Source organism: Lynx canadensis, chromosome C1 (genome assembly GCF_007474595.2).
Source record: "Lynx canadensis isolate LIC74 chromosome C1, mLynCan4.pri.v2, whole genome shotgun sequence".
Lineage (NCBI taxonomy): Eukaryota > Metazoa > Chordata > Mammalia > Carnivora > Felidae > Lynx > Lynx canadensis.
The window spans coordinates 106,891,299-106,904,792 of record NC_044310.1 but is presented as its reverse complement, the minus strand read 5'-3'; the positions used below and the strand labels follow the sequence as shown (position 1 = coordinate 106,904,792).

At 43.3% G+C, this 13,494-nt stretch overlaps 1 protein-coding gene across 2 annotated transcripts; it reads right to left on the bottom strand.

Moving 5' to 3' along the window:
- Positions 1–929: 929 nt before the first annotated feature.
- LOC115520672 (keratinocyte proline rich protein) lies at positions 930–5,968 on the bottom strand. 2 transcript variants are annotated; one of them, XM_032594150.1, is made up of 2 exons: positions 5,942–5,968; positions 930–4,333 (listed from the first exon to the last, which is right to left on the bottom strand). In XM_032594150.1, exon 2 carries the CDS (start codon positions 4,304–4,306, stop codon positions 2,546–2,548), a length of 1,761 nt encoding a protein of 586 aa, XP_032450041.1. In that variant the 5' UTR covers positions 4,307–4,333; positions 5,942–5,968; the 3' UTR covers positions 930–2,545. The 2 variants fall into 2 exon arrangements, with proteins under 2 accessions (XP_032450041.1, XP_030181115.1); XM_030325255.2 differs by lacking the exon at positions 5,942–5,968 and adding an exon at positions 4,606–4,644 and having other exon boundaries at positions 1,860–4,333.
- Between the last annotated feature and the right edge of the window lie 7,526 nt (positions 5,969–13,494).

Below are 13,494 nucleotides of genomic sequence, written 5' to 3'. Positions count from 1 at the left end.
TCACTCCAAAACTGTGTTGGAAAAATAATTGAGTTGATACAGGAAAGAACTCTGGAAGAGGCAGGGACTGTGACTGAGATGAAAGGTGCCATATGTAGTAGGAGACAGGAAGGTAAGCTTAGAATTGAGTCTGGCTGTGTGACTTTGGCCTGTGTGCTTAGGTTTCCAGCTCTGCAAAATGGTGAGATAAAAATGTCTGTGTGATGGGCTATTATGGAAATCAAAGGATGTCTATATCTATGTCTATATCTTTATCATCTATATCTATCTATCTATCTATCTATCTATTCTACCTGCATACTAAACTAGTAACAACAAAACATTACTGGGCATCAGAAACATGTGGAGGGCTGGCTAAAACCCAGCTTTCCTTACCCAGAGTCTCTACTTCAGTAAGTCTGGGGTGATGCGTTTGCATTTATCACAAAGTCCTAGGTGGTGCTGATGCTGCCGGTCCAAGTTCTACACTAAGAACCTATACTCTAGGCTGTAAGCTGTCTGCGAGCAAACAAGGGTTATCTATGTCCCTTTTGCCAGTGACTACCTGGCAGGTAAGCAATGAATATTTGTCAATAAAAAAATGAATGAACAAATGGACTTCATATAAAGAACCTTAGTTTTCCTTTGCCAGGTGTCTCTTAGGTCTCCACTCTGACACTGCAGGACCAGATCCTGGGGCGAGGGAAAAGTGTCCTCAGAGCCAGGCCCTAGATCTGTGGTGCCCAACTGTGGAGCTGGAGCTGAGTGTCCAGGCAAGGGTCACCCCCTGGTGTCCTCTTCAGAGGACCCCTTTTATCCTCTATAGGCCCTGGTGGCCTCAGGGCACTGTCTCCCTTTGGGGAAAGTCTTCCCTCAAAAGCATTCATTCCATAGCACCCTTCTTGTTGCAGGTTTCTCGCACAGAAAGTTGTGACACTGAGGCTTTCTTTCCAGGAAGCAACTTTATTTGTCCCAGCACTGGCTCAGTTGGGTTTGTACCCGAAAAACTGAGACCAAATGCCACATGGCATAGTCTTGTATGCATTTTCTACTTCTTTGTCTCCCATATATGAGTAATGTATAGACATACAGTCTGATTAGGTGGTCTCATGTTACATGGTCATGAGGGATGTCACTTAGGCACATAGCCAGGCTGCCTTCCTGTATCTTGAGGACTTTTCTCACCACATTCCTTAGGGATGGGACTCTACCAAAATCTCAGGGAGGGAGTGGGAGGAAAAGGCACCCTCTCTCTCCTGCGCCTCCAAGCCTCACCCTTATGCTGTCAAGACCACCATGCCAAATGGGATTCAAGAGATGTAGAGGAATGCAGAGGCAGCCTCAGATGCTACCTTTTCTACGATGTTAAAAAAAAAAAGTAAAGAAAAGAAAAGTACAAACAGTTTAACCTGAACAAAAGAAGAGTGTATCCTGTGTGGAATACCAGAGATCCTCCAGTTCTCCTCAAGCTCCCCTCCTCCTACCGACTCCACAGACTGCTGGGTGACCTGTCTAGCTTGGACCTGAGAGCTTTAACCCAGATTGAGGAGCAAGAGTTATTTTTCTTGTTCTCTCATTCCTCCTGCCTTTTATCCATATTCTCCTACCAGACTCCAGGACACTGAGGGGAGACAGAAAACCCACAAGGAAGCCCACTGGTTAAGGAAAGCTCAGACCATGGGTACAATAAACTCAAGAAAAAGAGTAATAAAGAAGCTTATCCCAGTCTTTTTTCAATAAACCCAGCATTGATTTTGAAAGAAGACGAAGATAAAGACGAAGATGAAGACGAAGAAGAGGAAGAAGAAGAAGAAGAAGCAGCTTATCCCAGAGAGTCAGGAAGGTGTAAAAAAAAACAGTCATTATGCAGGACTCAGGCTATGAGAGTATCGTCTTTATTGTCACATGGCCTCCTTCTGTCCTCAATCCTGGGTCTGCCTATCAGGATAGATCATGGCTCAGGCTGCCAACCCACACACTTGGCTGAGCAGCTTCCTGCCAAAGGAGGAGCACGGGACTTTAGGGATATTCTCACTCCATTTTAATGGGAGTTTACAACCTAGTTGGGCAGGGAAAGGTAAATAATTCAAGAGATGTTGCAGACAGTTGCCAAATGGTTGGTGTGGACAATGCAATGAGTTCTAGGAAGTCAGTGCAGGTTACTGTGACTAGGAAAAAACAGAAAAGACTCCAAAGAAAAGGTCTTGAAAGATGGTCTGGATTTCAGAGGCTGGGCATAGCAGAGAAGTGGTCCCTGTAAGGCGGGGTGGGGTAGGGGTGGTGTGGAGGTGAGCAGAGACTTGGAGGCAGGAACATCCTGTGGCCCTGGTGGCCAGGCTGGTCTAGCTAGAACTGAGGGTTCTTATAGGGGAAGATCCAGATGTGAGGCTGGAAAGGTGCCTGGCACCCAGGTGTGGATCCTGAGATGGCAGGCAGTGGAGTTCCAACATCACCTCTGCAGCAGGGAGCCTCCAACTGCCTTTGGAGAGAGGCACATAGGGACATGTTGGAAATCGAGGTCTGACATTTTCAGGGCAGAAAGCAGGGATGTCTCAGCCATGCTTCTTTAAAAATAAGCACCCTTTGTTCCAGCAGAAGGACCTCCTTTTACTCCAACATAGGGGCCTCCTTGGTCTCCACAATCACTGACACCCTGTGGCTCTGGAGTCATATCACAGGGTCCACAGCTGTCACCACTTCCTTGCCACTGGTTATAAGCAGCTGGGTCGCAGCTTGGAGCCTCGGTGTCCAGGCGGCATGGGCTGGACTCATGACAGCCCAGGTCCCCCGGACATGAGATTGGATTGGGGCCTGAGCAAGGGCTGGGATCGCACGGGGGCTCCACACAGGGCTCCGGGCTCGGGCACGGCGCTGGAAGGGGAATTGGCTCCGGGAGTGAATGAGGTTCTGGATGCTCATAGGGCTGTGGACACGGACGCCATTCGGGAAATTCACGCTGCGCTGGGAAACGACGTGGGGCTGGACGTGGCTCTGGACACAGACCGGGTTCAGAGAGTCGCCGCGGTGGAGGACACGGACGAGGCCCTGACCTCGAGCTTGGCTCTGGGCGAGGATACAGCCGCGGAGCAGGACGTGGGCATGGACAGGGGGCAGGGGGTGGGCATCGATGCAGCGGCGGCTCTGGACTTTGGTCCCGACGCCGCGGTGGACAGAAGCTTGGGAGTGGACGTGACTCTACACGTGGCCTCAGCTCCGGGCAGAAGGCACCCCAGGAGGGTCGTGGGGCACAACTCTCAGAGCAGCGTCTGATGGGAGGAATCTGAACAGGACACTTTTGCGGGGGGACCTGCTTGGGGCAGCAGGGGGAAGAAATCTCTATCCGGCACTTGGGACCACATCTCTGAGAGCAGCCTGAAGTGCGACCCCGAGGACAGCCACTGCTATAGATGGGCTCCGAGCGGCGCGGAGGGGTGCAGTAGTTATAGGAGCCCGAAGAGCACGCTGATGACAGGCAGCCGCTGTAGTAGGGCTCAGACCGTCGTGGTGGGGAGCAGCTGCGGTAGGAAGGCTGCAGCTGGCGAGCAGGGAGGCATCTGGTGGAGCTCCGCGAGCGACGCTGTGCGGTGAAGCTCCGGTAAGAGCCAGTGGCCTGGCACTGGGGTGCGCAAGTGCTAAATGCAGCCCGGGACTGGCGCTGGGGGGCGCAGTCGCCGTAGTAAGCCCCAGATCGGAACTGCGGGGCACAGGTGCTGTAGGAAGCCTGGGACTGACGCTGCGGGGAGCATCTGTTGGAGGAGCCCTGATACTGGCACTGAGTGGAGAATCTTCCCTGAGTCTGGGAAACTGGGGGAGAAGCCACGTAAGTCTGGACAGGCTGAGGAGCTGGACAGGGTATGTAGGTCTGGACTGGGCATTCCACATAACAAGTTTCTGTATAATAAACTGGAGCACATTCCATATAGCAGGTCTGAAAAGGGCATGGGGCTTCACAATGCACATAGGAAACCTGAGGCTTGCATGGAGCCTGGCATTGAACACAGGAAATTTGAGACTGGCTTGAAGCCTGGCTCTTCACTTGGGTGGTCTGGGACTGGCTTGAAGCCTGGCCCTTCACTTGGGTGGTCTTAGACTGGCATGGAGCCTGACACTTCACCTGTGTGGTCTGGGACTGGCATGGAGCCTGGCATTTTACCTGGGAAACTTGAACTGGGCATGGTGCGGGGCACTCCACAATTTGCATCTCACAAGGTGCTTGGACCACAACCTGGCTCCTGGCACTGGGATTCTGGGAGGGATAGAAGGAGGAGCCCTTCACACAGCACTGGGGGAGTGACATGCAACACTGAATCTGCTGCTGGTCACACATGGTTCTGATGCAGGCAGGTGATAGGACCTGAGGGTAGAAAGACCAGTGTTAGGAGCATGAGCTGTTGAGAAAAAGGAGACAAAACCAAGGGGAAGACACCCTGCTTCTTCCCTGTCCTTTCCTCTCCAACTCTCAACCTTTACCCAAGAACACTTCTGAGTTAGATGGACTCAATATTAGTTACCGCTGCCCATGAGACCTGCCTTGGATCTATCAAAGGACCTGAGGTCCTGATCTGAAGGAGCTTCAAAGGCACATCCGGGGTTGCAGATGTCCAGGGTCTCCCCTGGAGGATGGACATACCAGTGTTCAACACAAGAGGGCATTGAAGACAGCATGATTCCTTGGCCTAAGTGGCAGGAGAGCCACTTATAGGAGGTAGAAGTAATACTGCTTCCAAAGTAGAGGCCCTGCACCCACAGAAGCTTGACTATCCTCACATACATGCACTGGGAACACATACATGTGAAAACATGTAAAAATGAGTGTATTGGAGCAAGCACTCAGGTACCATCTGCACTCAAAGCATCCACTAGAAAGTCAAGGATCCAGCTCAAACCCAACATAAAATGCTTGTTTCTCTACACTCAATCTTTTTAGGTGAATGTGTTTAAATGACCCTCATGGACATATGCACACACACACACACACACACACACACAACATACAAGCCTTGGAAAGGCTCAGAACCAACATGGCAACTTGCCCAGGCTGGTTGCTGTTGTAAATCACCCGAAGTGGGACAGTCTGCTGGCCTCAGAAATGGTTTCTCCCCAGTCCCTCTTAAAAGCAGGGAGCAACTGCCTAAGATGGGGTAACCCAGAAAGTGCAAGATTCCTAAATCACAAGACTGACATTCAGCCACACATAAACCCCTCCACAGCAGAAGCATAACAAACATGACTTGGAGGATGCAGGCATACTCTCTAACACCACACGTAGCCAGGGAGAAACAGAAGATAGTCTCCATTCCTCTGTCCTCCCAAATTCACCTGTTCGTGTACAGGCAACCCAGTGACCAGCACAGCAGGGTGGCTGATTTAACAATTAACCCATTCAACAAAACACTTTTCAATAAGCTTCAGAAATACTGAAAATGCTTCTAATGAAAGGTAAAGCCTTCCCCTCTCCACTTATAGACGATATCTAAATACACATTCCCTTCACATCAGGCTCTGTGCTGATGGCTTGGAGCCTGGAGCCTGCTTTGGATTCTGTGTCTCCCTCTTTCTGCCCCTCCCCTACTTGTGCTCTGTCTATCTCTCTCAAAAACAAATAAACATTAAAAAATTGTAAACACACATGCCTGTGGGGAAGGTAACCCTCCTACACACAACTCTGCTCACAAGGTGTAAATTACTAAAGCATCTTTTCCAGGGAGAGAGCTCCTGATGCAGGAAAATGGTACCTGAGGAGGAGGCCAGTGTTATCAAAGGCTTTAGACCCTCAGTTCTTCTCACAAACTCCACAGATATTCTTCTTATGTCCCCTAAAAGACTCCTCAGGTTTATGTACCACTGTTTTTCTGCTCACAACTTCCCCCCACCCCGCCTCACTATGCCTCACCCCTGTGAATCTGGGCATCCCCTTAGAAGCATCCCTATCCCAATCCCAGGACCCAACCTCTGGACTCACCCTCCTCACAGCAATCAGACATTCAGGCTGATCATCTGGACAGAGGGCTGTCTTTATATAAAGGGTTCTGGGTCTGGCTTACACCATGAGACAGCTGGTTGGCATCTGCCTGGCTCATCACCCAGGTTGACATTCCAGCAGCCAGTTCCCTCCCTGTATGCTTGTCCTTGATAGTCACCTACAGAATGTGGGAGTGTCTCACTGCAGTGTCAAAGCTTCTGGACTATGAAGGAGCAGATTCTTGTTTTCTTCCTCTGTCTTCATCCTATCAATTTTTTCTCCATCTCTAGAAGACCTTGTGTCAGGGATGATGAAAGGTGACAAAGGTATCTTCTGTCCTGAGAGAGGAGTCCAGGCCCCTGACTTCCTCCTTATCTCAGATTCTCATCAGATACATATAAAAGCAGAAAAATTCCCTATCTTGAAACAATTAAAGTCACTTCAAAGACAGAGGCAACTCTACAGGATGAAAACAATGTGGTCAGAGCTGAGGCTAACATCCCAGGTTGGCTACTTACAACTGGGTGACCTTTATAACAACCTTGAGTATTAAGTTGCTCAACTAAAAAATGGAGATAATTAAATCTTCTTTCCAGAGATTTTGTGAGATTAAGGCAATTATTTTATACAAAAATATCCAGCCAAAAATGATACTCAAAATATCCAGCACCCACTCAGAGTAAATGCTGATCATAAGCAACAAGGCACAGCTAGATGGATGGCTGCCTGCTACATCCTTGTCCTGAGCTGAGCAGCCTGACGGCTTTACAGCAGGTGCTCAGCTAATGCTATGGAGCAGTCCTTGAAGACAGCATAGTGCAGGACAGAAATACTAAGCTAGCACCTGTGAGCCAGATATAGTCAAGATGGGATATCTTTTTATCTTTTGCCTACATAATTTTTTGCTTATATATTTTAGTAACTAATCATTAATATTTAGAAATAAAGAAATTATACTTAAGATTCTAGACATCCAGTTTTTCTTCTAAAATCAAAAGATCTGGCATAGATGAGCCTAATTTCCATCAACCCAATGATTAATAGCTGCCCCTCTTAGATAGGGCATATACTTTTATGTTATACACCTACTTACATGTTCTACAATTCTCCATCATTCTATACTATATCCATGATGCAATGCAAAGTATAAGTTTCTTTTTATTATTTTACTTGTGCTTTTGGTTTTTTTTGGTGAGATTAAAGGAAAGTGAAATAATGCTTCTGCCTGGATCATTTCACTTGTTTACATAACCCTCCAGCCTCTATGGGCACTTAAGATTCTGACCAAGCCATGAGCACAAACTTCAGATTTACACAGACTTGAGGTTGAATCTGAGCTCTAGTACTTGCTAATGGGTGAAAGCTACTTAACATCCATGAGCCTCAGAAGAATAAAAATGAGGAGGAAGATGGAGAAGAGAAGAAAGAAGAAATAAGAGAAATAAGATGAAAAGAATTAGAAAAGCCATATGATTATCATGTGAATTAAATGAGAGGGCTGATCAAAAGTACTTAGTACTCAGTTACCCATTTAGCTCTCTGGGCTTTAGTTTCCTCATATGAAAATGGGAGTGAAAGTATTTCACCAGGTTCTCATGAAGATAAAAATCAGATAATGGGTACAAAAATGCTTTGTGACCTACAGTGTACATACCAGTCATGTCTGTGAAATCCCTCCCATGGAGAAGTCTCTGCCCAGGTCCACCTGACTTCAGAGTCTGAATTCTGGGTTCCATCACTCATTCCAAAGGGGGTCTCCAGATTCCACTCCAAACTTGAGTAGGATCATAGACTTTCAGAAGGTCAAGACAACAAGGGTGCCTAGGAATTTTCCAGTCCCACCCTATCATTCTATGGATGAGGACTCTGAAGCTCAGAGAGATGAATCTGTCTGGGAACTAAAGGTAATGGTTGCCTTGGAGAGTCAAGACTCCAAGTATCTCTAATTGCAGATCAGACTCTTTCCACTATAACAGAGAAAGTAGTTCTCTGATCACACATTTGGCCAAGGCACTCTGAAGGTGTATAGTTCTGGGCTTGATATTGGCCTAGAAGGTAATCAGGAAATCAGGGAAGAAGGAAAACTGAAAACAGACAAGCTGTCCCCCACCAAAATGTGAATTTTTGAATCCTAATGTCTCCCTCACTCATCTCTTGATAAGATGTGCACTTCCTAAAGGAAGAACCTCTATTTTTTTTCATCTTTGTATCTCTAGATTCCTGAATTAATATCAGTCTGTTGATGGATGGAGAGTCGAGTGAGAGACTGGCATGAAATTGGGCTTGGTTCACACATCTTAACCCACTGGGGTGGGATGCCTGGGTGGCTCAGTCAGTTGAGCATCCAACTCTTGACTTCATAGTCCGTGAGATCAAGCCAGGCACCAGGCTCTGTGCTAACAGCAAGGACCTTGTTTGGGATTCTCTGTCTCCTTCTGTCTCTGCCCTCCCCTGCTCTATCACTCTCCCTCTCTCTCTCACTCTCTCTCTCAAAAATAAATAAACATTAAAAAACCCACCGGAAAACAAGTTGACATTGTCCGATCCAGAAACCAAAGAGCTCTGTGCCCCTTGTTACTTCCAGCTTCCTGCTTTTTTACAGAGGTGGGGTCATGGAAGAGGGCCCTCAGGGCAAGCCTTGCAAATGACCAAGAGATGAGGTGTTAGTTTTCTGCAATATGTGTAGATAGATGGGATATTTAGAAATATACATGGGTGCCTGGGTGGCTCAGTCAGTTAAGCATCCGACTTTTGATTTTGGCTCAGGTCATGATCTCACAGTCGTGGGATGGAGCTGACAGTATGAAGTCTGCTTGGGAGGGATTCTCTCTCCCTGTCTCTGTCCCTACCAACCCCCCACTCGTATGCTGTCTCTCTCTCTCTCTCTCAAAATAAATAAATAAACTTTTTTTAAAGAAATATACATGGCTAGACATATAACTGTATAAACCTAGGAATAGGTGATAGCAACGCAATGATTTATCAAATTAATATAAAGGTATCAAAAGAGAGTGAGTTTGTAGACATCTGCAAAAATGACAAAATAGAGGTAGATAAATGAAATATAGAGCAAAAGATAGAGATGAAGTTAGAGATTAAAACAATACAGAAGTATAAGGGTACAAGCTGGGAGTGGAACAGGTCATGTGAAAGAGACACAGGCATTGGGACAGCAGCATATATGGATGCATTAATTTAAAAAGATGTAGGCAACTCAAAAAGCATGGATAAACCCAGAGATAATTCACTGAACATTTGCCATATAACTGTCACTTTGCTAAGAATTTGACATATATTAACTTTTTTCATCTTTAAAATAGCTCTGTGGGGTACAGATTATTATAATTTTATAGCTGAGAAAATCAAAGTTCAAAGAAGTCACAATTTGTTTGTGGTCACAAGTTTGGAAATGGCAGAATCAGGTTAATAGCCAAGTGATCTAAAGATAGAGGCCTTGGGAAGTAGATATACAATGACATGAGTTACAGATACATAAGAGACACTCTATGTTTTATTTTACTATGAGAACCTTTTCAGGAGTTATGGCCTTTTGGGACCCAGGCTTATTGAACCTTACTTAACAGAATTTGCTGGTATGTTAAGATGCCTTGATCCTAAGAGCTAGGACATAAATACTTGTTTTCTCTTTGCAAAGGTGTATGTTTTTGAACCAATTCAATAAAACTTCTCCTTTGTATCATTCACATTATTCTTTTCATTTGAGTTCCCTCCCACCACTATAAGAGCCAGAAGCCATTTCATCCCAAAATGGAGGCAATATTTGTCTCTCAGGTATCTTCAAGTCTTTCCATATGAATTCTTAGTATCTTGTGTCCTCTACCCTCAAGAACTGAAGTAATCAGAGTTTTACCCTACCACAAGGGTGCCAGTTTCAGTGGGTCAGATGCATATTTAAACCACATAGTACTTATATATCAACTAGGTAAAGGCAAAAAATGCTATCACAGATTGTCACCAAATGGCTGCTTAATAGGTAAAGAAACAAGAACACCTCCCTGCATCAGGGAGAACCAAAAAAAAAAAAAAAACTAATACTAAACAGAGCAGAAGAGCTCCCCAGTTCTGTTTGCAACCACCCTCAACAGAGGCATTAAAGATAAGAGAGGAAGCAAGCACAAGAAGGGTGGTGATTGGGAACATCAAATGGACATACAAGGAGATATGGAGATGTAGAAGGACACAGAGAGAGGCTGGAGTTGGAAATGCATGAATGGAGAATATGTAGAAGCCAGGGAGTAGGTATGAGACCCAAAGTAGAGTTATATACGTACTTTAACTCTTTTTAACATTTTGCAAATTTGATAATGTTGCCTCAATTAAGTTAATAGTAATGTATGTATGTTTCCTAGGCAGGATAAAAAATAAGATAGACAAGTCAGACTCCTGCTTATAAGAGAATTTTGGGCCTCTGAAAGGGCTACTATCTTGTAACACTCATACGATCAAACAGTAACACACTGAGTCTAGTGCAGAACTAAACCAACTACTCTTTTAATCATAGAAAACTCAGACAGTTGTCACCATGGTGAGTGGACAGTCCTGCTTCATCAGATGCTCAGCCTTGTAGAATGTAATCAGTGTAGCATCACTAGGTTATCAATATCCAGTGATTAAAAGAAGTATAAAATGGGCCTGCTGGCAAAGATATATCAAACACCAATCTGTCTTTGGTTACAGAGAAGCCTTTTGCCATATCCTACTCCTCAGTTATGTGCTCCCAATGCAGGCTGGTGCTTCATGTCAAATGCCTTTTCTCAGAATTCTTTACTCTGCTCAGAACACTGTCTCTTGCCCCTCTCTCCCCACCCACCCCTATACCCATGTGTGCCAGATATCCACTAGGATTTGCATCACATTTAGCCCAGCTCCAAGGTCTCCTTCAGCCTTACCTAGCTCTACTACAGCCATCACCTCAGGTAAAATGATCCACTCTGGGGCCCCAAAATTCTTCTTTTATGGAACCTACAAATACTGCACTTCTTTACTGATGTGTCTGGTTTCTTCACTAGATGATGAGCATCTTGGTGGCAGAAGATTGTGTCTAGCAGAAAGCCACATTCCTAGACAGTGCCTATTAAATGTTTGTTGAATGACGTTATGAAAATCAGTCTAGTAATAAGTCTCAGGGGCCAATTAAAAGAGTTGGTTGCCTGATAGGACACGAAGAAAGACTTCAGTAGATATAAATCAGCTATAAAGAAGATGAGATTTCGCTTATTAAATTGAATATAAAGATATAGATTCACTTTTTATGTTCGCATTATTTGTTTGCTGTGGGTTTCAAAGATAAACTACCTTCCAGTTTAGATACTTGATACCTTATTTTATATATATTTTTGTCTAAATTTAATCTTGAGGTTAACTTATTCCTATAAAATTTCTTTATTCATTATAAATCTCTTTTATTAATGCAAAGAAGACATGAAAAGCTGTGTGATTTTGCCTCCAGCAAAACCACTTGAATTCTCTGGGTTTCAGTTGGACTAGATAAATTTTGGTTACTTTTGGTCTTAATATTAGATTCAAATTGTAAATATAGAAATAGAGTTAGAGACAGAGAAAGAGAAAGAGATAAAATTATGGACTGAGGCAGAACAATGAAAGAGAGATAAATAAATATAAAGCTGTGATAATAGTGTCAAATTAGATATGTATACGGAAAGATGAGATAAATTTGTATAATAGGGTCATATGTATTGTTCACAGGAGTATACAGGTGAAATTAAGATTAAAATATATTATTCTTCATACTGTACATAAAAATTAATTCAAAATAGATTAAGACCTAAAGGCTAAAAGTGTAAAATTCTCAGTGGAAAACAGAAGTAAATTAGTCAATATTTTCTTAGATACAACACCATAAGCAGAAACAAGAAAAGAAAAATAGTCAAATTTGGCTTCGTAAAAATTAAAATCTTTTTGCTGCAAATGATATCATTAAGAAAGTGAAAACATGCCTATAGGAAATGAAAACATTAATTTGAAAAGACATATTCATCCCTATGTTTATTTCAGCATTATTGACAATAGCCAAGATATGGGTACAACCTAAGTGTCAACAGATAGAAGAATGGATAAAGATTACATACGTGTGTGTGCACGTGTGTGTGTGTGTGTGCATGTGAAGGAATGTATGTATGCAATAGAATATTACACAGCCATAAAAAAGATGAGATCTTGCCATTTGTGACACATTGGATGGACATAGAGGGTATTATGCTAAATTAAATAAGTCAAACTGAGAAAGACAAATACCATATAATTTCACTCATACGTGGTATCTAAAAAACAAAACAAATAAACAAAAAGCAGAATCAGACATAGAAATACAGAGAACAAATGAATGGCTGTCAGAAAGAAGGAAATAGGGGGTGGACAAAATAGGAGAAAGGAAGTGGGAAGTACAGGCTTCCAGTTATGGAATGAATAAGTCACAGGGATGATTGGTACAACATTGAGAATATAGAGAATGGTATTGTAACAGTGTTGTATGGTGACAGATGGTAGCTAGCATAATGGTGGTGAGCATAGCATAATGTATAGAAATGATATTGAACGATTATATTGGATACCTGAAACTAATATAACACTGTGTGTCAACTATACTCAAATTTAAAAAAAATGGTTTTAAACCTCAAAAAAAGTGAAAAGATAACCCACAGAATAAGAGAAAATATTTCCAAATCAACTTAAAATGGACTTGTGCCTAAAATATATAAAGAACACTTACAATTAAATAATAAAAAGATATTACAATTTAAAAATGGACAATGGAAGGGGACCTGGGTGGCTCAGGCAATTAAGCATCAGACTTCAGCTCAGATCATGATCTTGCAGTTTGTGGGTTCAAGCCCCACATCGGACTCTGTGTTGACAGCTCAGAGCCTGGAGCCTGCTTCGGATTCTGTGTCTCCCTCTCTCTGCCCCTCCTCAACTTGTGCTCTGCTTCTATCTCAAAAATAAATAAACACTTAAAAATCTTTTTTAATTAAAAAAATTTTTAAAAAACAAAAATGGACAATGAATCTGAATAGATTTTTCTCCAAAGAAGATACACATATTGCCAAAAAGTGCATGGAAATATGTTCAAAGTCACAGGTCATCAAGGAAATGCATATTAAACACTCAATGGCATACCGCTTTATACCTACTAGCATGACTATAATAAAAAAAAATAGGCAATAAGTTTTGGAGAGGAGATGGAGAAATTGAAACCCTCAATACCTTGCAAGTGGGAATGTACATGGTACCGCCATTATGGAAAACAGTTTAGCAATTCCTCAAGTGAAACCGACTAACTATGTAATCCACCAAACCCACTTCTATCAAAATGAAAATATCACATATTCATCCACTCAAAAATTTGTATGTGAATATGTTGTAGCTGACTTATTCACAATAGCCACACCATAGCAACAACCCAAGGGTCAATCAACTGATTAATGGGTAAACACAATGTGATATACTGACACAATGGAATATTTATTTACCATTAAAAAATAAAGTTCTGATACATGCTACAACATGGAAAA